The 24,522-nt window shown below is 37.6% G+C and overlaps 2 protein-coding genes across 4 annotated transcripts in view; one reads left to right on the plus strand and one right to left on the minus strand.

Moving 5' to 3' along the window:
* The window catches only part of FAM151B (family with sequence similarity 151 member B), a 32,471-nt gene extending 23,346 nt beyond the window's left edge, over nt 1-9,125 (plus strand). For 2 of the 3 annotated variants that reach the window (XM_047778195.1, XM_047778197.1), the window contains exon 7: nt 6,843-7,687. In XM_047778195.1, coding sequence (XP_047634151.1) covers nt 6,843-7,002 — 160 coding nt within the window. In that variant the 3' untranslated portion in view covers nt 7,003-7,687. Of the gene's footprint in view, nt 1-6,842 lie in introns of all 3 variants that reach the window. The other variant, XM_047778194.1, reaches the window with a different exon arrangement.
* An 11,834-nt stretch (nt 9,126-20,959) lies between these two features.
* ANKRD34B (ankyrin repeat domain 34B) lies at nt 20,960-22,650 on the minus strand. The gene has a single exon (XM_047778193.1). The coding sequence runs from the start codon at nt 22,634-22,636 to the stop codon at nt 21,095-21,097; it is 1,542 nt and encodes a 513-aa protein (XP_047634149.1). The 5' UTR covers nt 22,637-22,650; the 3' UTR covers nt 20,960-21,094.
* Nucleotides 22,651-24,522: the final 1,872 nt, after the last annotated feature.

Consider the following 24,522-nt stretch of genomic DNA (forward strand, 5'->3'; position numbering starts at 1 on the left):
ATTCAAGGGATTGTTATAAGAAAGAAAGGAGACTGGACATTAGAGTAAAACTACTAGTTTCTGTGACACATTAACATACATTATTAGTTGTTATTTTAAGTTTTTTATGCCTTTTTGCCCCTAAAAATGCTTTTAATGTATTCTTTGAATAAGTCATACATTGACAAAGTTTCAAAACCAATGAACTAAAGTTATACTGGGAAAAACATTTCTCCTGTTCATCCAGGCCTGCCCATCCTCACTAATCACAGTTACTAGTTTCTTATACACCCAGAATTAGTAATTTCTTTATGCATATAGCGGTGAATACAAGTATAGATTCTTATTTTCCCCTCCATTTTAAAATAAAAGGTATCATATACCTTGCTTCTGTTCTGTTACTTGCTTTTTTTTTTTTTTTAAACTTAGCACTACATCTTGGAGCTGTTTTCAAGGTTCCCCATTTTCCTTTTCTAGGTGCAGCATGTTTATGTATGTACTGTAATTTATTTAACCAGCCTCCTACTGATAAACATAGAGGGTGTTTTTAATCTTTGATACTGTGAACAATGCTATAATGAATAACCATATGAGTGCAATTTTGCCTGTGTGCAGACATTTGGCATATTTCATTTTTTTGGCTACTTGCTTTCTTATGGACTAGGAGAGTTCAAGTCCCCAATAAAGTTTTTTTTTTTTTGTCTGCTTCCTCTTCTATCATCATAATTTTTGCTTATTAAATGTTCATGATAATTATTTGGGGCATATTTATATCAGTTTTATTATCTTCAAAAAGAAATACCTTTATTGTTAAAAGATCTCCTTCTTGGGAGTTCCCGTTGTGGCTCAGTGCTTAATAAATCTGACTAGCATCCATGAGGAAGCAGATTTGATCCCTGGCCTTGCTCAGTGGGTTAAGGATCTGGTGTTGCCGTGAGCTGTGGTGTAGGTTGTAAACATGGCTTGAATCCTGCATTGCTGTGGCTGTGGTGCAGGCTGGCAGCTGTAGCTTCGATTTAACCCCTGGCCTGGGAAATTCCATATGCCATGGGCGCAGCTCTAAAACGCAAGATGATGATAATAGTAATTTTAAAACTATGAAAAAAGTACAAAAACTATATCTACCTAGATTCCCAAATTATTAACATTTTCTGGCGTTTATCCATTCTCTTTCCCTACATCCCTCTCTCTCCTACTTTTCTTTCTCTCTTTTCTTCTATTTATTTTTTTTCTGTTATCATACTGTATATCCTTAAATACTCCAGTGAACAGTTCCCCACACAAGGATGTAGTCCTGTGTTACTGTAGTGCAGCCTCCCAATCAATAAATCAACATTGAGGCAACACTGCCATGCAGTCCACAGACCCATTCAAATTTACCAACCATTCCAACAATGCTTCTTGTTTCCTTGTGGTCCAAGAAACTCTCCAAGAATGTACATTGCATTTAGTTGTCATGTATCATCCGTTTCCTTCAATATAGTTAGTTCCTAGTTAGTTCCTTAGTTTTTCCCTCCTTCTTGTGCACATAATAGCCATAAAGCCTACAGGCTTTTTATTATGAAACATGTCCTCAGTCTGGATCAGTGCAGTATATTTCCTCATGACAAAGCTTGATTATAGTGGCAGATGGTATTTAGAAAACAAAATCTGGGATTTTAGTTAAGTCATTGTTCTTAGGCTATCATTGCTTCCAGGACCTCTCAGTGGACAGTGCTGGGAGATGTATGTATGTGTATATGTGTAGTTATGATCTATGAATGTACATATGTATATATAAATACACCTATACAGACATGCATATACATACACACCCCGACATATACATCTATAACCATTGCTTTCTCTGTGTGTGTATTTTTTTTAAGTAACCCATGATTTCATATTGATACTTACAATTTCACTCCAACCCCTCAGCTATTCTGGCATTCTCTTTTTTCTATGTTGTTAAATTACTTATCAGATGCTTAGATACCTGGCTCCTATTAATTTAATCTAACAATTTTTTTCTTTTAAAAGAATGGTCTAATTTATATTTGTTTATAACAGATATGTTTGGTCTTATTTCTGTCATTTAAAAAAAACTGGTTACTTCCTCTTTTTATAACTTTAAAAAACATTCACTATAGCTATTCTTTTAGTTTTTTTTCCTATTGGTCATTTATTACTGCTACTTTAAAAAATTTTCTTAATCTTTGGAGTCCTGCTGTGGCATAGTGGGTTAAGGATTGGTATTGTCTCTGCAGCAGCTCAGGTTGCTGCTGAGGCACAGGTTTAATCCCTGGCCTGACGCAGTGGGTTAAAGAATCTGGTGTTGGAAGTTCCCGTCATGGCACAGTGGTTAAGGAATCCGACTAGGAACCATGAGGTTGCAGGTTTGATCCCTGGCCTCGCTCAGTGGGTTAAGGATCCGGCGTTGCCATGAGCTGTGGTGTAGGTTGCAGACGCAGCTCGGATCCCATGTTGCTATGGCTGTGGCATAGGCCAGCGGCTACAGCTCCGATTAGACCCCTAGCCTGGGAACCTCCATATGCCGCAGGAGCGGCCCAAGAAATGGCAAAAAGACCAAAAAAAAAAAAAAAGAATCTGGTGTTTGTCACAGCTGTGGTGTAGGTTGCAGCTGCAGCTCAGATTTCATCCCTGGCCCAGGAACATGATATGCTGCGAGTGTAGCCATTAAAAAAAAAAAAAAGTGGTGTATTTCTTCATCCCCTCTTACACCCCCCACCCCCAAGAGTCAAGAGAGTTGACTGTACTCTCTTTCTCAGTGTCTAACTATGTACTTCATATTGAATGATAGATTGGCTGGCTATAAAATTCTTGGCTCACAGTGCCTTCCCTTGAGAATTTTGAAGGCATTGCTCTTCTGCTTTCCAGTGTGAGTGTTGATGTGGAAAGTGTGAAGCTAGCCTGATTTCTTTTTTGCTCTTATAAGCAGCTTGATTTTGGAGGGGAGAAATGGGGGAAACAATGTAAAAGGGGTCCTTTATCTTTAGGGCTTAGTAATTTTACTAGAATATGTCTCAATATGGACCATTTTATACCAGTTTTTTCCAGGGATATGGTATTATTTTCAGTTTATAGATTCAGATTCTCTTCTATAATATTTCTGTGAATTATATTTTTAAATAATTGTTCAGTTGCATTTCTAACTATATTTTCTCTTTCAGGGACTTCAGTTATGAATATGTAGATCTCTTTTGCTTATCTTTGGTATCTGTTATTCTCTCTTTAGTCTTTCATTCCTTTTTATTTGTTTGCATTTTATTTTACTTTATTTTATAATTTATCTTCTCTCTCTCACAGTATTTTCTTTTTTCCTTCTAATATTTTCAACAATGTCTTTCACTCTAGTGTGCCTTCAGATTTTCACCTTATTTCCACTTCTTTCCTAAGATCTGCCAACTAATGTTTCATCATCTCTTTTCTGTTGTCTTGAAACTTCTTCCATGAACTCATATCTCTGCTTTATGCTCTTTCTTCAGGGAGGCACCTGCATGATTTAAAAAATGTTCGGTCATGACTTTCATCTATTTTGTGGCTAGTTTTATGTCTGTTGCACTACCTGATAGTTTGGGGTTTTTTTTCAGTCTTTTTTAAAGATTAGGTTTTTATTTCTTCATTTGCCATTTGTTTTTTTCTTGTATTTTTCTTGTACTCTCTTGTATTAAAATCTCTGGCAAATTTATTTTGATTACTCTGAAAGTGAGGTTTTGTTAATACCAGCTACTTGTATGAAGTTCATAGTGAAGTAGGATGACGACTATGCTTCTTATGACCCAGACAGTCTTCTGTATGACTTTGTTTAGTCTTTCACTTCTCCCCAGTCAGTGGAGATAGGCAGTTGTTGTATCTGTAAGTGAGATCTTTCATCTCTCTGTTAAATTAAAAATTTGGGGTTTTCACAGGAATAGTATGATTCCTATAATATGGCTTTCCTTTTCTAACTTTTTCTTTCTCTCCACTGCTTCTTGAGATGAAATCTAATCCAGGAAAGCTCCCACTTGTAGTTCTAGGACACTATTCTTACTGTGCAAAGTGTTTAGATGCAGTATGCCTCTCTTCTAGAAGTGTCTCTTTTGGGCTTTCTCTGTAATTTGCATATATGCACAAACTCTCCACCTCTTTACATACCCATCTGGCCTTTATTTCTATTCTTTTGGAAGGCTTTTCACTTGTTTTGTAGTTTGCAGTTTCAGCTCTTCCTTAATTTCGTTGAAGTTGGGGTTTCTATTTTCATTCTTTTGTTCTTTTTGTTACTTTTGGGTGATTCTAGAAGAAAAGGAGGTAGTGCTACTTTAGGCTGCCATGTTCAAATAGAATGATCCTACCATCCCATTTCTTTCATTACCTACCACCTCAGTTTCCTCACCTTCTACTTCCTATGTGGTCAGTTAGTCTCCTGAAATTTTTCAGTTGAAGGTCACACTTTGTTCAAGCCAAATTCTTAACCTCTGCAATGTTTAAATACTGCTGGTCACCCCCTTCAGTTTGAAACTCCCTTGTCCTTTGGATCCATGGCATTGACTAAGTGAGGTTTTCTCCTTCTCTGTCTGGCTTTGGTTTTTTGTTTTTTTGTGTTTTTTTGGTCTGTTTTTGTTGTTGTTGTTGTTGATTTGTTTTCAAACCCTATCCCTAAGTTTAGGTTTCTTTTAACTTCATCTCTTTCAGAGTCTTTTTTTTTTTAATATGAAAGTTAACAAATTAAAAAAACCACAAAGCTTTAATGGAATATATCACTAGAGAAATCTTCATAACATTGGGAATGGGAAAGAATTCTTAAATAAGACACAGAAATGACTAGCCATAAAGAATATGTTTGAGTACTTGATGACAACTAGCCAAAAAAAAAAAAAGTTTGAGTAATTCGAATACATTACAATTCAGAATTTTTTCCCATCAAAAAATACCATGAAGAGTATGAACAGATTATGCACAGAGTTGGGGAAAATATTTGTAACTCAAAAGAGCTCTAAAACAGAATTTATGATGAATTATATATTCTATTATTTACATGTGTGAATTTGGTCTATTATTGAATGACATTTGGATTATTTCATGATTTTGGCTATTAGAAAGATTGCTGCTCTAAGCATTCATATACATAACTGGGCACACACACATCCTAGTGCACATGTGTCTGTATTTAGAAAGGTTGTATCAGAAAGGAATTTCTAGAAATACAATTTCTAGGTCATAGAGTATTCATGTTTTCAATGTTAGTAGATATCGCTAAATTATTTTCCAAAGGAAAAGAATAAAATATAGCTACGTGTTTCAACTAGGATAAATTTCACAAACAATATTCAGCAAAAGAAGCAAGACCAAAAAAATCATATGCCATATGATTCCATTTATATAAAGTTCATTAACAGGCAAAAATTAATATGTACTATTTAGGATGAATATATAGGAGGTAAATAAAGAAAAGCAAGAAGGTGGCTACTCAGAAGTCAAGGTTGTGAAGACTCCAGGGTAGAGATGAGGTTGTGATGGGTCAGTGACATAACAGGTGTCTCCCTAGGTGCTGGCAGTGCTGTTTCTTGATTTGTGCTTTGGTTACACGGGAGTTCATTTTCTAATAATTTGTTTGAACTTATATTTATGTTTTATGCATCTTTTCCTATATATGTTAATTCACAATGAAAAGGGCTTTAAATATGGAACCTGAGAATTGATCTTGAATGAACACATTTTAAGACACCCTTAGGCAATTTTATTTTTCCTATTTTAAATACAATAGAGGGAGGATTAAGAGTGGCACGACACCGGAAAGCTCTTCTTTTAACCTGAATTCATTTCTGTGTGCTCAAATAAAGTAATAAAAATGCCATTTCAGTAAAAATATAAGTTCTTAAAGTAATCATCAGTTTTTCTTTTTGTTTTCTCAGCTATAGTTTAAAATTCTGTTTGATTTGTCACATACTGCTACTATGGAACAAAATCCAAAGTACTTTCCTCTGTTACATTTCTAGAATGGTATCCTCATCCTTAAGGACAGGAATGTGTCAGCAGAGCAAGAATATATGCGTTGGTTAGACTGTTTCTGATCACTGGTAGAAAAAATGCTTTGGAGATTTTCTCCTAGATTCTGATATGTATATGGGGAAAATAAATAAGAAACCACTTAACAGCTTTGCATTTCCCTAAATGCTAATGTAGTAGGGGTAGTGTAATACACATGTCACATGAAGAAATGAAAATACATAATTTCAGTAACATCAAAACTCTGAGCGTATTCTTAAATCCATGATAAATCTGCATATATTATTATCGTTTTTAAACTCCAGAAATCGATCTAGGTTTATTTTTCTTGGCCTTCTTAGTGTCATCTTTTGTCATTCTTGTATCTCATACAGAAATCCCCAGAAGTGATAACAAGACCACTTTTAAGTGAATATGAATGTTGGGAACATCAAGGACATTTGTGTCTCTTCATTATTGCTTCCAGTCCTGTTTTTGACTCTGACCTGGTACTGAAAAAACCACGTTAGAGCTGTGGTTTTTGTGTGGGGAACACATTCCTTGGTCAGCAACACTGTCTCCTCAGTTATTTTGTCCAAAATTGGGCCCTTTTCCAGTGCTACTAGTCTGGGTTTCTAAAGCTATTTAATGTTCCTGTAATTAAGATACAGCAGGTACCTAATTTAGGCAACAGCAAATATGAACTTTATTCTCTCTAGTCCCTTTGATGTTGATGCAGTATGAAACAGGAAACTATAGTTCCACCAGTGCTAATTAATTTTTTCATCTGTGTGAATTTGGATAGAGACAAATGAGACTATTTTTAGACTTACTGAAATTCTTCATCCCTGTTTTATCTTTCTCTTTTAACTATATAATTCTGTTTTATCTTAATGCAGGTACAGCCTGACTATTTGGACTGGAAAAAATGATAACTATTCCATTGAAGATTTGCTTTTTATTAGAGACCGTTTTGACAAAAAACAGGTTTTCTATGACATCTTGGAACCACAGAACCATGAATTTAAACAAGCCATTGGAATCAAAATTAATCACTAAGATGAAAATTCTTTTAAATTATTTCATGTTTTGGTTTCATAATCCTTCTTTACTTTTTGGTCTGAATTAATTACCATATAAATGATGATGATTGATTTATGTTCCAGTTCATCCAATCAAAAGCCACTTATTGAGAGCTTAGTCTATTAGGCATGTGTTGTTATAATTCTGTGCTTACCTAAAAGGTTTAGAAAGAAGAGATTTCAGTGGGCCTAGTCTAGTAATAACTTAGGAAGATTATGCTTTAAAACCCTTCATAAAAATAATTTTGATATACTGAGGAAAGAATCCACATATCCTACAGGTATTAAATCACATTTTTTTGGCACTAGCAATACAGAGATTTCACAAAAATACGGCGTTCTCTTTCCTTTTCCCTGGAGAACTGCTTATTTCAGAGATTACAAAAGAGTAAGAAGGCTTTTAATTAAAAAAATGTTTTTAGCTTTCACAGGGGTGAGTAGCTTTCTGTAACAAAATCAAATCTATTTACTGAAAACAGTATAAATTATATGGATCTAGATTTTCCATTTTGTTGGGAGCATGCTGACAGCTATGCGTATTTTTTGTATTCTTTGTTTTGATCATAGTATCTCGTCTAGAGTGAGCAAAATACTATTGGAGAACAGAATTTTAATCCTGGTAATATATCATTTGATTTTCTTTTCTTTCTTTCTTTCTTTTTTTTTTGTCTTTTGTCTTTTTAGGGCCGCACCTGCGGCATATGGAGGCTCCCAGGCTAGGGGTCTAATCAGATCTATTGCTGCTGGCCTACACCACAGCCACGGCAACGTGGGATCCAAACCACATCTGCCACCTACGCCACAGCTCATGGCAATGTTGGATCCTTAACCCAAAGAGTGAGGCTAGGGATCGAACCAGCAACCTCATGGTTCCTAGTCGAATTCATTTCTGCTGCGCCACGAGGGGAACTCCTCATTTGAATTTCAGGTTCCTCACTAGCACCTCTTTGGTTCAGGCTCTTGTTCTCCTATAATTTCAAAACCTAGTTCTTTATGACGTCATTTCTCACACTCTAGATAACCTGAGTATTTCTGCTGAAAAAAGTAATTTTTTTTGAAATACTTCTTTCTTTATGCCAAATGAAAAATCTCTAGGAACTTCTTAAATTCAGCTTTAGTGAATTTTACTCTTTCAAGACCCTTTCTAATGTAGTTCCATTCTGAAACTCAGTGTCCTTAACACAGTCCTTCATTTCAAAAATCAGTGGTCTTCAGATCTTACTTTAACAGTTAATTTTAACTTCTGTTGTTCAATAGTTGTGTCATACATTTATGTCTTGTCAGTTAAATTATAAAGTCCTTCTCCATAAGGGAGCATTCTTAACTTCCATTACAGTGCCTGGCATAGTTCTGAGCAAGATATGCAGAAAAACGTGTTGCTTCTTTGATTTACTGAAAATTAATTTACCAGTGAATGTCCTAAGATGTGTAATTGATCTTTTACAAGCCATTTCTCCCAGAGAATACAGTGGTGCTTTGTAGAGAAAAGAGCTTGGGTTTTGAATTCAGGCAGACCTCCCTTACAGCCCCATGTCTGCCCTCTACTAGCCATAGATTTGGGAAAATATTTAACCTCACTGAGTTCTGGCTTTTTAATCCATAAAGCAGGTGTGTGGGAGAATGAGGATTCTCTTGTAGGATTGTTGTGAAGATTAAGGGAGAGTCACACAATGGAAGCGTGTAGCATAATGCTTGTCACATAGGAAGTGCTCAACAGTTAGTTCTCTTCTTTTAGACTGATCACATCCGTTGTAGATAGAAAGATAGCAATAAGATAGAACATGAAATATTGTAGATATATAAATGCTTAATACAATTGTATTTCTACTTTAAATTTTAGGTACAACTGAATATGGTGCTATTTGTAAATAATACCTAAAACATCATTTTCTGTGGTTGTTTGCCAAAAGAAAAAGGTGCCAGTACGTAATTATAAAATTTTTAACAATTGCGACAAATAATAACTCTTAAAATCATAGCAAAAGATAATGTTTAAATTATAAATGTTCTACAATGACCATGTTTCGCTTTTACAAAGAGAACTGAATTTATAAATGGACTGCATTTTAATTGTTTGAAATAAAATTCATTTGTCCAGTAGATTATTTTTCCTGTTTATCTGACCTTTAACGATATTTTTAAATGTATTGGTCTTAAGGCAAAATGCTTTTATTTTGAGAAATTTATCAACTGAGTGTGATGTTCTGAGCCTGTGCAGGTGATTCAGAGATGATTCCTACCTCGAGGATCTTACTGTCTATAAGGAGGAGAGAGACTTGAAAATGGTGAGTTGGATATTTGCTCTAACTCCTATGAGGGATCCATATACCTATACACCAGGTTGTGGTGAGAGACTGTTGTAATTGGGAGAGAATAGGCTGTGACTTAAATGAATAAGATTCACCAGGTAGACAGAGGAGAGGGCCTTTCAGACAGAGGCACATGAGCCAAGGAAGTCTATGTGGGAAAGAGCCTGATGTGACTTGTTCAAAAAAGTTTGTGGAGGCACTGTATTACTAAGCTGAACATTAGGCAGGGACCAGATTCACTTTTTGGGCCAAGGAGTTTGTTCCTTTCCTTTTAGGCTGTGGGAATTGTTACACCATTTCAAGCAGAGAAGTGTTACCCATTTTAAGTGTTAGGTGATTCCAATGGCATGAGAAGGAGCCTTAGAATTCTTTGTTTTGGTTTGTTTCTGTTTGCTTTTTTAGGGCCACACCTGTGGCACATGGAAGTTCCCAGTTTAGGGGTCGAATTGAAGCTGCAGCTGCCTACAGCCACAGCAATGTGGGATCCAAGCTGCATTTGCAACCTACACCACAGCTCACGGCAATGCTGGAACCCCAACCCACTGAGCAAGGTCAGGGATCGAACCCGCACCTTCATGTTTCCTTGTTGGATTCATTTCTGCTGTGCCACAACCGGAACTCCAGACTAAACTTATTTCTAGTTTGGGAAAATAGGGTTGAGAGTCTTGGAGAGGGGACTGCAAGCTGCATGGGCCTGGGATTGAACTTGTGTCCTCGTTGATACTAGTTGGGTTCGTTACCACTGAGCCACGAGAGGAACTCCGAATTCTTGAAGTGAAAAGAGATGATGCCCTGAATTAAGGTGGTAGCAAAAGGGAATGGGAAGACTCAAGACACACAGGAAAGATTAAGAAGGAAGAACTTCAAAAGGTTTGTATACTAGTTGGATGGGGCGTATGGGGAAGAGGGAAGTATCTAATATATGAATTTTGGGCTTGGGTAACAGGGTCAAGTGGTGCCACTGACCCAAGCAGGATAGAACAGAGGCCAAATATAGCTATATTTCTCAGTGATTTATTGTTATTGCTACTTTATACCAATTTGGGGAAAAAAATGAAAACCCCATATTCCTTCCCCTGAACTCACCTCCTACGCTGAGTTTGGAAAGGATGCCCTTTAATTTTAACCGTTTCTTAAAGAAGACCCCCCACCCACACACACACTGATTGCTAATTTACTACATATTTCTAAATATGTAATAATTTTAAGCAGTGGAACTATCTTGTCAGTCTCACCATTAGAGTAGAGAGAAAACAGGTAGGCCTTGAAAAGAGACTGAACCAACCACCTGTTCTCTAGGGAGGCTCTTTGTTTTATGCTTCTGTTTTATTTATGCTCTTTTGTTTTAAGCTCTTTTGTTTATGCTTCTGTTTACTAAAGGAACCAGACTGACTGAATCTGGCAGCTGAGTTGTTCTGGGTTTGGTTGCTACTTCATAAAGGGTAGTTGTTGCCCCTTTCTTCTTTATCCCTTTTTGGAGGATCAAATAATGTAATAACTCAGAAAATGTAACTGAAATATTGGCTATGAGAATCTCTTGCCACTTTGTGAATTTAAAAGCTAATCAAAAAATTCTGAATTAAAATTGAAGGGCATGGGGGAGTTCCTGTCATGGCTCAGCAGTTAACAAACCCGACTAGCATCCAATAAGGATGCAGGCTCTATCCCTGACCTTGCACAGTAGGTTAGGGATCTGGCATTGCCATGAGCTGTGGCATAGGTCACAGATGTGGATTGGATCCTATGTTGCTATGGCTGTGGTGTAGGCCAGCAGCTACAATTTCCATTCGACCCCCACCCTGGGAACCTCCATATGCCATGGGCGCTGCCCTAAAGACAAAAAAAAAAAAAAAAAAGTTGAAGGTCATGACCTCGTGACAGAATGTGTTGAGCTCTTCCCCTCAGCCCAAGGTTCCTATAAAGGTCTTTCATGGCTTCCGCAGGGCTTTTTCCTAATACACACCTTCTGCTAGACTGTAATTATTTAACAGGTTTATATTTTGCTCTCACCTGTTTTGGGTGGAAGAAATTACTCATTTTTATATGATACCTGATCAGAATAGACCCTTAACAAATGATCGGTGGATGGATGGATAACAAAAAACTTCAGTAATTCTCTTAGGCCAAATGTTCTTATAATGTGGCCCACAAACTCCCCCAGTTCCCCTGAGATGCTTTTAGAAGATGCATAAGGTCAAAACCATTTGTGAAACTGCCTGTCTCACTGTGTTGACATTTGTACTGATGGTAGAGAAAGAATGGTAGGTAAAATTGTTAATGCCTTAGTGTGAATCAAGTTCATGGCAGCTATCAATCATATTTTTCACTGCCACACACACACATTGAAAACAAAATAGAAATTCCCACTGTGGCACAGTGGGTTAATGATCTGGCTATCCTCTGCGGAGGCCCCGGTTCAATCCCTGGCCAGACACACTGGGTTAAGGATCTGGTGTTGCTGCAGCTATGACATAGGTCACAGCTCTGGCTAGGGTTCGATCCTTGGCCCAGGAACTTCCATATGCCGCACAGGGGGGAGCTGAAAGAGTAAGAAGATTAAAAAAAAATTTTAAGAGTATATATATCATTAATGATTCAGCAAAAATTATTGTTATTATTATTATTTTGTCTTTTTACCTTTTCTAGGGCTGCTTCCCTCTGCATATGGAGGTTCCCAGGCTACGGATCTAATCGGAGCTGTAGATGCCGGCCTACACCAGAGCCACAGCAACGCAGGATCCGAGCCACATCCGTGACCTACACCACAGCTCACGGCAACACGGGATCCTTAACCCACTGAGCAAGGCCAGGGATCAAACCCGCAACCTCGTGGTTCCTAGTCGGATTCGTTAACCACTGCACCACGATGGGAACTCCTCAACAAAAAGTATTAATTTTAGTAAATTTTGGCCCGGAGCACATGTCTATTTAATATTCCATGTGACAGAATATGAGGTAAACATAGTATAGTTCTGGAAGTCCCCACTGTTTGATTTCCAGCCCCACACAGTGGGTTAAGGATCTGACACTGACTCAGCTATGGCATAGTTGGAGTTGATCTCTGACCTGGACACTTCCATATGCCGCAAATGCAACACCCCACCAAAAAAATACACAGCACAGTTCTGTATACGAAGTTCAGTGGTTGTCGTAAAGAAAAGCCCTTGTTGCAAACTGAAATAGCTATTTTTTTCATGGAAAAAGTATTTGAAGGGACAGTGAATAAACCAGTTACTCAGTCTTGGATATTTAGCAGATATTTTCTTACAAATGAAGAAAGCGAGCTTAGCATTTCAAGGAAAACAACTGACAGTATCTGTTGCCAATGATAAAACTTGAGTTTTTACATGAAAAATTAGAATTTGACTAAACTTGAACCTATCATTGTGAGCCTGACAATTCCCACACTTAAGGCTTAATTCTTAATTCTCATACTTAAATATTTTTATATCAGTGCTAATAATAATAAATGTTATTTTTTATAGCGAAATATGTCAATACTTGGAAGATCTGCATAACTCAAGGAATAACTATTTTCCAAATGACTAGTGCATGATGTTATAAGACCTACTTGGGTAAGAAATCCCTTCTGGAGTTCCCGTTGTGGCTCAGTGGTTAACAAATCCGACCAGGAACCATGAGGTTGTGGGTTCGATCCCTGGCCTTGCTCAGTGGGTTAAGGATCTGGTGTTGCCTTGTAGGTCGCAGACGTGGCTCGGATCTGGCGTTGCTGTGGCTGTGGTGTAGGCCGGTGGCTATGGCTCCGTTTAGACCCGTATCCTGGGAACCGCCATATGCCATGGGTGCAGCCCTGGAAAAAGACAAAAAAAAAAAAAAAGAAATCCCTTCAGAGTGCAAGATAGTAATGAAATTCATTACAACAGAATATGGAAGTTCCTTAGTGTGGCTCCAGATTCTATATTACAACCAACCTTTTGTTGTTGTTGTTGTTGTTGTTGCTATTTCTTGGGCCGCTCCTGCGGCATATGGAGGTTCCCAGGCTAGGGGTTGAATCGGAGCTGTAGCCACAGGCCTACGCCAGAGCCACAGCAACGTGGGATCCGAGCCGCATCTGCAACCTACACCACAGCTCACGGCAACGCCGGATCGTTAACCCACTGAGCAAGGCCAGGGACCGAACCCGCAACCTCATGGTTCCTAGTCGGATTCATTAACCACTGCGCCACGACGGGAACTCCCACAACCAACCTTTTAAGAAACTACCATTTACCAAGTTTGAGTAAAATAGCAAGGAAAGCTGTATAGCACATGCAACTATATCTAGTCACTTACGATGGAGAATAATGTCAGGAAAAAATGTATATATATATGTGTGTATGACTGGGTTACTTTGCTGTACGATAGACATTGACAGAACACTGTAAACCAACTATAATGGAAAAAATAAAAATCATTTTTAAAATATCAAGGAAGACTATCCACAGTTATCTGAAAAGCCTTATTTCTTCCTTTTCCAACTATGTATCTGTATGAAACCATATTTTCTTCATATGCTTCAGAGATAAAACAGACTGAGGCAGAAACTCAGAAAAGAATACAACAGTTTTCTGTTAAGCCAACCATAAAAGATTTTCAAAAACAAAACAATACCACTCTTCTCACAAAATGTATTTTGGAAAATGTCATTATTTTCATAAAAATATTTATGCTAATGTGTAATAAGTTTGCATTTTAAAACAATATTTTAAAAACTTTGGAGTTTTAATTTGTAGTGTAGTAAACATTGATACACATAACCCTGATTTTAAGAAAAAAACACCAGAAAATCTTTGAGGCCTTAATTTTTTAGAGTGTAAGGAATCCTAAGCCCAAAGAACGTGAATATATGAAGATGTTTTAGGTGTTCAGCATATATGGATAAAAGGTTAATGCCGTTTATGCATTATGCTTTCATCATTCCAAATTCAAAGCATTGTTTCTTTAAGCTATAAAATGCAGTACATTTGGAGTTCCCGTTGTGACACAGAAGAAATGAATCCCATTAGTATAATGAGGATGCAGGTTCGATTCCTGGCCTCGCTCAGTAGGTTGGAGATCTGGCATTGCTGTGAGATCTGGTTTGCTGTAGGTCGCAAACGCAGCTCAGATCCCTTGTTGCTATGGCTGTGGTTGACAGCTGTAGCTCCGATTCAACCCCTAGCCTGGGAATTTCCATATGCCAAGGGTGCAGCTCTTAAAAAGCAAAACAAACAAACAAACAAAAACCCAGTACATTTAATGCATTTTGTGTCTAAATGTATTCAATTCTTGAAAAATAGTTTTATTAGTTTTTAAATTGAAAAAACACGTTGATAGTTTTTAAAAATTCGCATAGTATAAAAGTATGCTTAAGTTGTTTTTGAGTTAAAAAGGATGTATAAAATAAATAATCCATTTGAAACTTTTAGGGGATAGAGAGTAATTATAGCTATGTCTCACCACCTTATCAAATAATGTTTCCTAGTTTTTCAAAATTCATTATCCTCACATATGATGATGAAAAGCAGTAAAAATTTGGAGTGCATATTGTATAACAGGCATTGTTCTAAAGAGCCTCTGTGACAATGCTGTGGTCACTGATGAAGACACTGCCTCCCAATAACTCTCTTCAAAGCTGAATCCATAGGTGCCAAAGCTGCCCTTTGAGTTGGAACTTTCTGTGCATGAGCCATGCCTTTTTTGTTCTGATAATAATCATCTGATTTCTGGACCATATTTTCCATTTTGATGCAACTGATACTGCTTTAGGTACTGTCTTGATCAGAAACATTTTGGATGCAATAATAGAATCCTATTCAAATTAACTCAAATAAAGGAGACTAGGGAGGAAGTTACCATAAGGAGATATATCCAGAAAATTCAGAGAAAAAGCTGAACATCTAGGCTGCAGGAAGGGCAAGAACCAAGTCAGGGTCCTCAGCAATGGTAGGTCATGGACTCCAGTGGTGTACAAAACAAATTCAGATTATTGAAGAAAGCCCCATTATCTCATCCCTGTGTGTGGCTTCGTTCCCTTGGGTCACTTGTTCATCATTGGTCCACTCTACTGTCTGGGGGGAAGGGAACCAATGGAGTTTTATGATACCTAAGGCTGCCCCAGCAGCTATGGGAAGAAACAGTCAAAAAGGTACCTGGTAATGTACCCCCATCCCTTCATTCTTGAGGGCTCCTGGCTGTGTGCGAGTGTAGTAACCCACATTTACCTCTGGCTGTAATGCAAGGGGTCCCTAATGAGGTCCCAAATTCTACTCGTATTTCTTCTAGCTCTTGCTTGTAATTCTGAGAATTGCTCTAAGCAACATCTGACTCCTTTTTCTCCTGTGAAGGAGCCTGGATTGACCAGATGTTATCTCAGTTTCCATTTTAGTGGAAATATGATTGAGTCCCTTAGTAGAACTGTTCTTTCCTTGGATTTTAGGCTCTTCTATTTATAGAACCCAAAGGTACGGGGATAAAACAGAGAATTTATGTAACTGAGAAGATCCTTTTTGATATATGTTGCCTGACAATCAAAATTTAAATTTGTGCCACTAAAACTAACACTTCATAAATGTCAAATAAAGCTAAGAAGTTGTGTGGATGATTGAAATCCAAAAGTATAATTTCATTCATTAGTTTTCAACTTGTTACAGTGACTCTAGAATTGGTAATAAGTAAAAACTATCTCAAAGAACCTTCTAGTTGAAAAGATTTAAGATTATTCAATAAAAGGAATGCCTTTTGTTAAATCTCTGGTCAGCATCTCTCCTCAGCCTGTTTCCAAAAGTGGTTCATATCTTCCTAAGACAGACTGTTCCATAGATGGACAGCTTCAGAAGGTAAAATAGTTGAATTATTTCTGTAACTTCAATTTTCTGGTCCTAGTTTCTCAATCTGGAGGATTCAGACTAAGTCATAGTCCTTTTAGTATTTGGGGTCAGGTGTCTAATCTCAATTGGCTCTTTTTCTCTGTAGGCTGAACACCACCAATTCTTTACATATTAAGAAATTTTCCCCCAGACTATGTATGTATGTATGTATCATAAAACATAAGATCTAGAATCTAACATGCTTTCTCAGATTAAAAAAAAATTTTTTTTTATTTGTCTTTTTCTAGGGCTGCACCCATGGCATGTGGAGATTCCCAGGCCTACACCAGAGCCACAGTAACGTGGGATCCGAGCCGCACCTTTGACCTACTCCACAGCTCATGGCAACGCTGGATCCTTAACCCACTGAGCGAGGCCAGGGATCAAACCAGCAACCTCATGGTTCCTAGAGGGAACCATGCCATTGCGCCATGACAGGAACTCTGCTTTCTAAGATTTGATCTACCAGTGCTAAGAAGGAGAAACTGATTAATGTTTTAGTAATATTTATTAATACTTTAATAATCTTAGCCCTGTTAGCAGTCCCCCATGATTGTTTAATCATGTATTATATTTCATATTTTTTTTCACATAAGTTATTGATCAGCCTAATCTTAATGTAATTGATTTTCGAAACGTAAATGTAGGCTACTCATAATCATTAAGCTTTAAGTTACTGGTTTTGATCCAGTGTTCCACCTCACTGGAACACTGGAGATTCTTTTAAATTGCTCTTGTTGTGATTTGTAATGTTAGCTGTTCTTCTGTTTTTCCTTTCATAGCCTCCCCTTTAAGAATTGTAGACATTCAAAGAAGGTACAGAAAGAGAGAGGTTGTCATCACCTCAGAATGGCTGTGGGCTGTGGGTAAATCTTGTAGATTTACCAAAGCCCATGATCTGGTGTCTTATCTTGGGGACTTAGAAATGTAATCTAAGGAATATTGGCACTAGCCAAGTCTCTATAAACTCAAATATTAATGTATTAAGAATTATGACTTCCAAGTAGACTGTGCCTTTTTGTTTTAAAATAGAGGTTTTATTATTATTCAGGTATGGTGAGGCCAACAGATCAAGAGGCAATTACACTGCTACTCAGAGTTCTCAAAGGAGGCAGGCATATCACATCACACAGGGCCACAGGGGGATGCAGCAGGCACTGTCAGGAAGCAGAGGGAGTAAGGGGAAAACGTGGACAAGAGCCCTTATTATGGTTTCTGTAAGAGGAAATGCGCATAGCGTGGTAGGCAGGTTTATGATTGGCTAGTTTGAATAATTTCAGCAGGCTCTGGGATGTAGGAGCTGTCTGTCATCTTGTACCTGATGCTGGGGTAATTTGAGCAGGGGGCTGTGGCCCTGAGTGAGACAGTCTCATAGAGGAGGTGGTTAGTCTGAGCTCTGGATTGGTTGGTTTTCATATGAAAGATACACTCCCAGGGCACGTTGTTTTCCATCTCTAGGAATTAGCTAATCCTGGGAGGGCATCCCTCTAGGTAAGGTCCCAAGATATCAAAGCCTCAGAAAATTTAAAAACTAAAATAAAAAAACATGATTAATGCAAGTGTTAGCACCTTGACAAGTCCAATCTTTTCTTAAGCTATATGAGAATCAAATTATTAGACTACATAGTAAGCATTTAATCAGAATAAGGGTAGTTAGTTTTATCATTTGAAATTTTTATTTTTTTTTATTATTTTTATTTATTTATTTATTGGTCTTTTCTAGGGCCACACTCACAGCATATGGAGGTTCCCAGGCTAGGGGTCTAATTGGAGCTGTTGCTGCCGGCCTACACCACAGCCACAGCAACGCAGGATCCTTAACCCACTGAGCGAGGCCAGGGATCAAACCCGCAATCTCATGGTTCCTGGTCAGATTCGTTAACCACTGAGCCACGACGGGAGCTCCTCATTTGAATTTTTTTGTTTTGTTTTGTCTTTTTGCTATTTCTTGGGCCGCTCCCGAGGCATATGGAGGTTCCCAGGCTAGGGGTCCAACCGGAGCTGCAGCCACCGGCCTACGCCAGAGCCACAGCAACGCAGGATCCGAGCCACATCCGTGACCTACACCACAGCTCACGGCAATGCCAGATCGTTAACCCACTGAGCAAGGGCAGGGATCGAACCCGCAACCTCATGGTTCCTAGTCGGATTCGCTAACCACTGCGCCACCACGGGAACTCCTCATTTGAAATTTTTAAAAGGATGCCTGATGGGTACATGCCCACCAAGGAATATGCCAGGCAGATGTTCAGCACTTTCCCTGGGCACTGACTGGGTGGGCACAATCAATACTTGGCTCCATAACTGGGGTTGTCCTATGTTCTCCACAAAATTACTTTTGCCATAATCAGTATCAGCAATCTCTTTGGAAATCCTAGCCACAAGTAACTAAGAATGGTAGCTGTAAAACTAATGAATGAGGTGTCATATCTTTTAAGTTAAAGTCAAATCATACTTTTACATTAAATATATGTAGGTATACACACACACACACGCATATCCTGTTGCAAATATGTGACCTACCATTGGGAACTTAGTGATATATTCCACTTAATGGATCAAGTCCCACAGGACAGCTTTACAACTAGGCTCAAAAACCTCAGCCCTTAAAATGTTCCTATGATTGACAGAAGACTAGAAACTCTTCCATATATGGCCAAGAAAGTTTTAACCCTAATAAATATTCTTCTTATGTTGGGATGAGAATAGCAACAAAAGTTTTTTTTTCCTCATTTTCTGTTTACTCAAAGTAACGTATGTGGGGAGTTCCTGTCGTGGCTCAGCAGCTAACGAACCTGACTAGCATTCATGTAGACGCAGGTTTGATCCCTGGCCTGGCTCAGTGGGTTAAGGATCCATTGTTGCCATGAGCTGTGGTATAGGTCGCAGATGTGGCTCAGATCCTACATGGCTGTGGCTGTGGTGTAGGCTGGCAGCTACAACTCTGATTTGACCCCTGGCCTGGGAACCTCTATATACCATGAGTGCGGCCCTAAAAAGAAAAAAAAAAAAAGAAGGTAACATATGTGGCATACTTTCTCTTGAGATTATCTCAAACTATTTACCATTAGTATTTGAGATAGATAAAAATGGAGTTCCCTGGTGGCCTAGTGAGTTAAGGATCTGGTGTTGTCACTACTGTGGCTCAGGTCACAGTTGTGGCGTGGGTTTGATCCCTGGCCCAAGGAACTTTCAGATGCCATTGGTGTAGCAGAAGAAAAAAAAAATCAGTGATAATCAAAATGACATTTAAATCTTTATTGATACCATTTTGTTTATGTACTAATCTAGCTACATATTCCTCCAAACTGTATCCTTACCTCTTAAAGCCTAGAACTTTTCTCACTTGCAAAAAGGGTTTAGCTACCTATAAAAATCAGGTACAATTCCAAGTTCTGAATCCAAAAATACTCCTAGGGCAATTAATATTAATGTTCTTCAAAACATTAAATGGAAAACTTCCAGTTGTTTTTTCAAATAAAAGCCACAAGAAATTAAATAGTTACTATGTGCTTAACAACTTATGTCAAATTATGGAGAAAAGCATCATGCCAATTGCTAGAATCTTCTCTTCTACTGATAGAAGGCAAAGAAATAAACTTGTAAATGACAGTCATCAAAGTAATACACTCAGGTTTTGTATAGTTTGTATAGTTTTGTATAGTTTGATTTATTTTTTTGTTGTAACACTGCTAAGTTTACACTCTGTGTAAACACCATATTTTGAGATCATTATAGATAATATAGTCATTTTATAATATTTTGTGGTAGCAGCATAGTATTCATGTATTTTATTAGAAGTTATTCACAGGTCCTAAATACTAGATGACTAAAATATCACACTAAGGAAATTATTCTTATTATTCTAATTATATAAATGTTTAATAATTACATAAAAGAAATAAAAATATATTTTTTATGTTGACTGAATATTGAGTACATTTTGTAAATAAATTTATCTTGGCTTTCTTGATATTAGATAAACTAAGACAATCTAACAATCAGTTTTTCTTTTTTACAGAAAGCAAGCATTTATTTTTGATTTGTGATAAATCCCAAACTTTTTTTTTTTTGATTGTCATTAGAAAGATAAGAATCGTTTGATATGAGAAATGCTTTCTAACTTTCATACTGTGTTGTTACTGGGAACCTACGTCCAAAAAAACAATAACAGGAATTAAAAGATATGAAGAATTCCACAAGATGATATTAAAAAACAAAGCAAAGCCAAAAACACTACACAAACACTTGGCATAGATTATTACTAGCTCATAAAACTCTGATCTGCCATTTTTGACACTGATTAGGCTGACAACATGAATATTAGCTGCCTGATCTATTGTAACAGTTGACCTTTTAAATTTTTAAGTAGATTGTCACCTACCCGTGGTCAACATTTTTCCAAAGTTAGTTAATTCTTTCATTGTAGCTTAGGCTTATTGATCACATAAAACTTTATAGCTGTTAATGTTTTCTTGAATGCGGTTGGCATCATGGAAAATCACAATCTTATTTATTAACTTAAATGTTTTGACAAATTATTGATTTGAATGCAGTGTTTCCTAATAAAATGTTTGGCAAATCTCAAGTTTATAAGTTACCTACAACATACATAACCTTCTTTCTTTGCCTGTTTTTGTTTAAATTAAAAACGTGGACCACATGAAGGTTGTTACTATTGAAGGTTTTGAGAAAAATAGCTTTATTTTTGAGAGAATTTCCTTAGCAAAAACTATATATTACCTGTATATTCATAGTGCCTAGTAGTGTGATACACAGTATATTTTAATACTCTTAACTATTATGGGCTCGCCAATTATAAGATTTGAAAGGATGACCATTTTGAATTTTCTTCTCTAGTTCCATGTTTTTCTGATAGAGACATCTGAACAAAAATGTGTCTAGCCATCTCTTAAAAATTAACTAATTGCTTAATTTGCTCAGTTTGCAATGACTGTCTCCTTAACAGCATCTTTTTACTTCTGAATTCTTTGGGGTACACAGGAACTGTTGGCATAAGCATTTTCTGACCACAAGAAAGAAGGTTGGAAATCTTGTTGACATTGATATCTGAGATAGGAGGATGAGGATTCACATTTAAAGGTGGCAGAAATCCTGGTCTGGTTTGTGTAATGTTGTGATCTAAAGAGAAAGCTCCTGAACCACGCCTTTCTAAAAGTGCATGATTTCTCCTGCTCAGGGGACCTGGGGGGATATTCTCCAACAATTCTTTGGACCCTGACAACAAGGAAGGAGATGGCGAAAGTATCTTTTTCTTTCCTGTAAGTACTTTGCCATCTTCTAAAGTGGTAGGGGTCAGATCAGCTGAGAGCTGGGAGTCAGAGCTATAGTGATTTGCTCCTGAGTTTCTTTTTTGAACTATATTTCTTAAGGTGGAAGCAAAGATTGTCTGGTTAGAGTCTGAGTCTTGGTCAACAGGGATTTCAATGCATTGCTGATTTCCTTCTGAAAAAAATGATTGATAATTTATTTCATCATGTGACATCTTTCTTGAGCTGGCCTGATCAAAGGCTCTTAGCAAATGTGCAGTGTCTTTGACATCAATACTTTGGTGCCTAGTGATGAATCGCTTGGAAAGTGCTAGCCCATTGGTTTTGTAGGATAATTCTTCCTCTGGAGTAATATCCTGGAGCTCCTCTTGTAAGGAGGCCACTCTATTCTGATGCATTAATAAGGGGGGACTCTTGATCCAGTGTGAAGCCTGAGGTATCTTGGGCCCACTAGGGGCCATACCAGGCTTCCTCACAGGGGAGTCTGGGTCCCCTGTATCATCACTGCTTCCTGGGGGCTCCAGATCTTTAAAGCCAAAAAGTGTCATTTCGGTTTCAGAAGAATGGGAAGGTGGCGATGAGGCTGTTTTTAAGTCTATTTCTGAAGGAGTGGCACAGGTGGCTGGGGGATGACACCCATCCATATCCACAGGAGGCATATTTAAGTACTGTTTGGTAGTGTGCCTGCCAGAGGGCGATTTTGCTGTCGTTATGATAATGACTTCTTTCCCTTTTGCTTTACAAGCACTAAGCAGAACTTTCAGAGTCTCTCTATCTTCTGAATTTATAGCATATACCAGGGCTGAATAACTAGAATGGTCTTGCAGGCTGAGATCAGCCCCACTCTTGAGCAGCAAAGAAACAACTTCAGGACCAGCTTTTTCTAAGCAAGCATGCATCAAAGCAGTTTTCCCAGATTTGTCCTGTATGTTGGGGTCAGCATTGTTTTCTAATAGGTATTTAACCATTTTGGCTTTACTGACACTCTGGTGATCAACATGTTTGGTCTTACAAGCAATCATTAAAGGCGTTTCCCCACGGTCATTGCTCTCATTGATGTAGGCGCCGCCTTCCAGCAAGAGTCTTGTTAGGCGAAGCCGGCTCTGATGGACTGCTTTGATCAGGGATTTTCCATCACTGGATATTTCTATACCTTCATCCATCTTCAAAAGTCGGAATCAATACCTGGTTATCAAGGAAGATGAAGAACAAAGGATTAGCCAGAATCAGTGTGCCAGTTTATATTCATGTTGTTATTCACAGTTTGTGGACGACATACAGAAAAAGGAAATGTAAATAAGATTATATTATTAATAAATATAGAGCAAAATAGTGAATTGCAAAATAAAAATAGAAATTTTAGAATAGTAACAATCTTAGGGAAATACAAACTAAAATTTACTTTCAAAATCTTCATTGAATATTTCTGATATAACACTAGCTGGTACTTCTCAAAATCCCACATTAATCAATAATCTTAATTTGTACTTGTGAAAAAAAATTTTTTTTTCTGCTTTTTAGGGCCACACCCATGGCATATGGAACTTCCCAGGCTAGGGGTCAAATCGGAGCTGTAGCCTCTGGCCTACGCCATAGCCACAGCAACGTGGGATCCAAGCTGTGTCTGTGGCCTACACCACAGCTCACAGCAACACAGGATCCTTAACCCACTGAGTGAGGCCAGGGATCGAACCCACATCCTCATGGATCCTAGTCAAGTTTGTTAACCGCTGAGCCACGAAGGGAACTCCTACTTAGGAAAACTATTTTTTAAAATTAATATTAAAATGCAAACTTAAGCAAAAAAGCCAAAATTCTGTGCAACTGCAATTGAATCCATTAAAATAGAACATGTTTAGGAAGCTTAATATAAAAAAAACTTCTTAGTATTAAAATACTTAAACATGTTCTTCAGTTAAATAATGCAACTAAGGTCTAGATTTTCAATTTGAGGAGCATTTCAATATTTCTTTTAAAGTATGAAAATTAGTTGGACTACAAGATGTTAAAATAACCGACACCATGTCTGGAATTCACCCTGAGATAGGAATGGTGAGCGTGTAATTATGCACTTCTCTTGATTTCATTATTTATATCATACACTGACTACATCATGGGGTTAGCAACATACTGTTGGGTTAAATTTTTTTTTTTGTCTTTTTAGGGCTGCACCTGCGGCATATGGAGCTTCCTAGGCTAGGGGTCGAATCGGAGCTGTAGCTGCTAGCCTACGCCACAGCCACAGCAGCACCAGATCCGAGCCAACGTCTGCGACCTACATCGAAGCTCTTAGCAACACCAGATCCTTAATCCACTGAGTGAGGCCAGGGATTGAACCTGCAACCTCATAGTTACTGGTCAGATTCATTTCTGCTGCACCACAACAGGAACTCCTGTTGGGTTAAAATTTGACAACAGTATATTTGCTCTGAAAAAGAAGTTTTCCAGACTGGAAACAAAGAAATGTAGATCTTACATACATTTTATTATTATTGTGAAAATTGAAAATTATTTATGTTTCATTTATTTAAATAATTTAGATTCCGACTCATTCAAAAGATAATTTCATTAGGTGATAAGAATTAGGTCTTCATTGACAGCTGAGGAAATGTTAGCCTTATAACAGCCCTTAGAGCTGAGGGGGAAAAGGCAAATAAAAGTTTATATAATATTTAAATTTATTTAGTTTAATTTGGGAGTTTTTAGAAATCAAGAAGTATTAATTCTACTTATTTAATTTTATTTAATTAATTTATTACTATTATTTTTTCTTTTTCAGCTGCACCCATGGCATGTGGAAGTTCCCAGGCCAGTGACTGAATCCAAGCTGCAGCTACAACCTATGCCACAGCTACAGCAATGCCAGATACTTTAACTCATTGCACAGGACCAGGGATTGAGCCCACAACTCCACAGCAACCAGAACTGCTACAGTTCAGATTCTTAACCCACTGCACCACAGCGAGAACTCTTACTTGTTGACTTTTAAAATTAAGAATACAGGACGTGAATTTCTATTGGATAATAAAGTAGATAATCAATATAATGA

The sequence above is a fragment of the Phacochoerus africanus genome, chromosome 4 (assembly GCF_016906955.1).
Source record: "Phacochoerus africanus isolate WHEZ1 chromosome 4, ROS_Pafr_v1, whole genome shotgun sequence".
Taxonomy (NCBI): domain Eukaryota; kingdom Metazoa; phylum Chordata; class Mammalia; order Artiodactyla; family Suidae; genus Phacochoerus; species Phacochoerus africanus.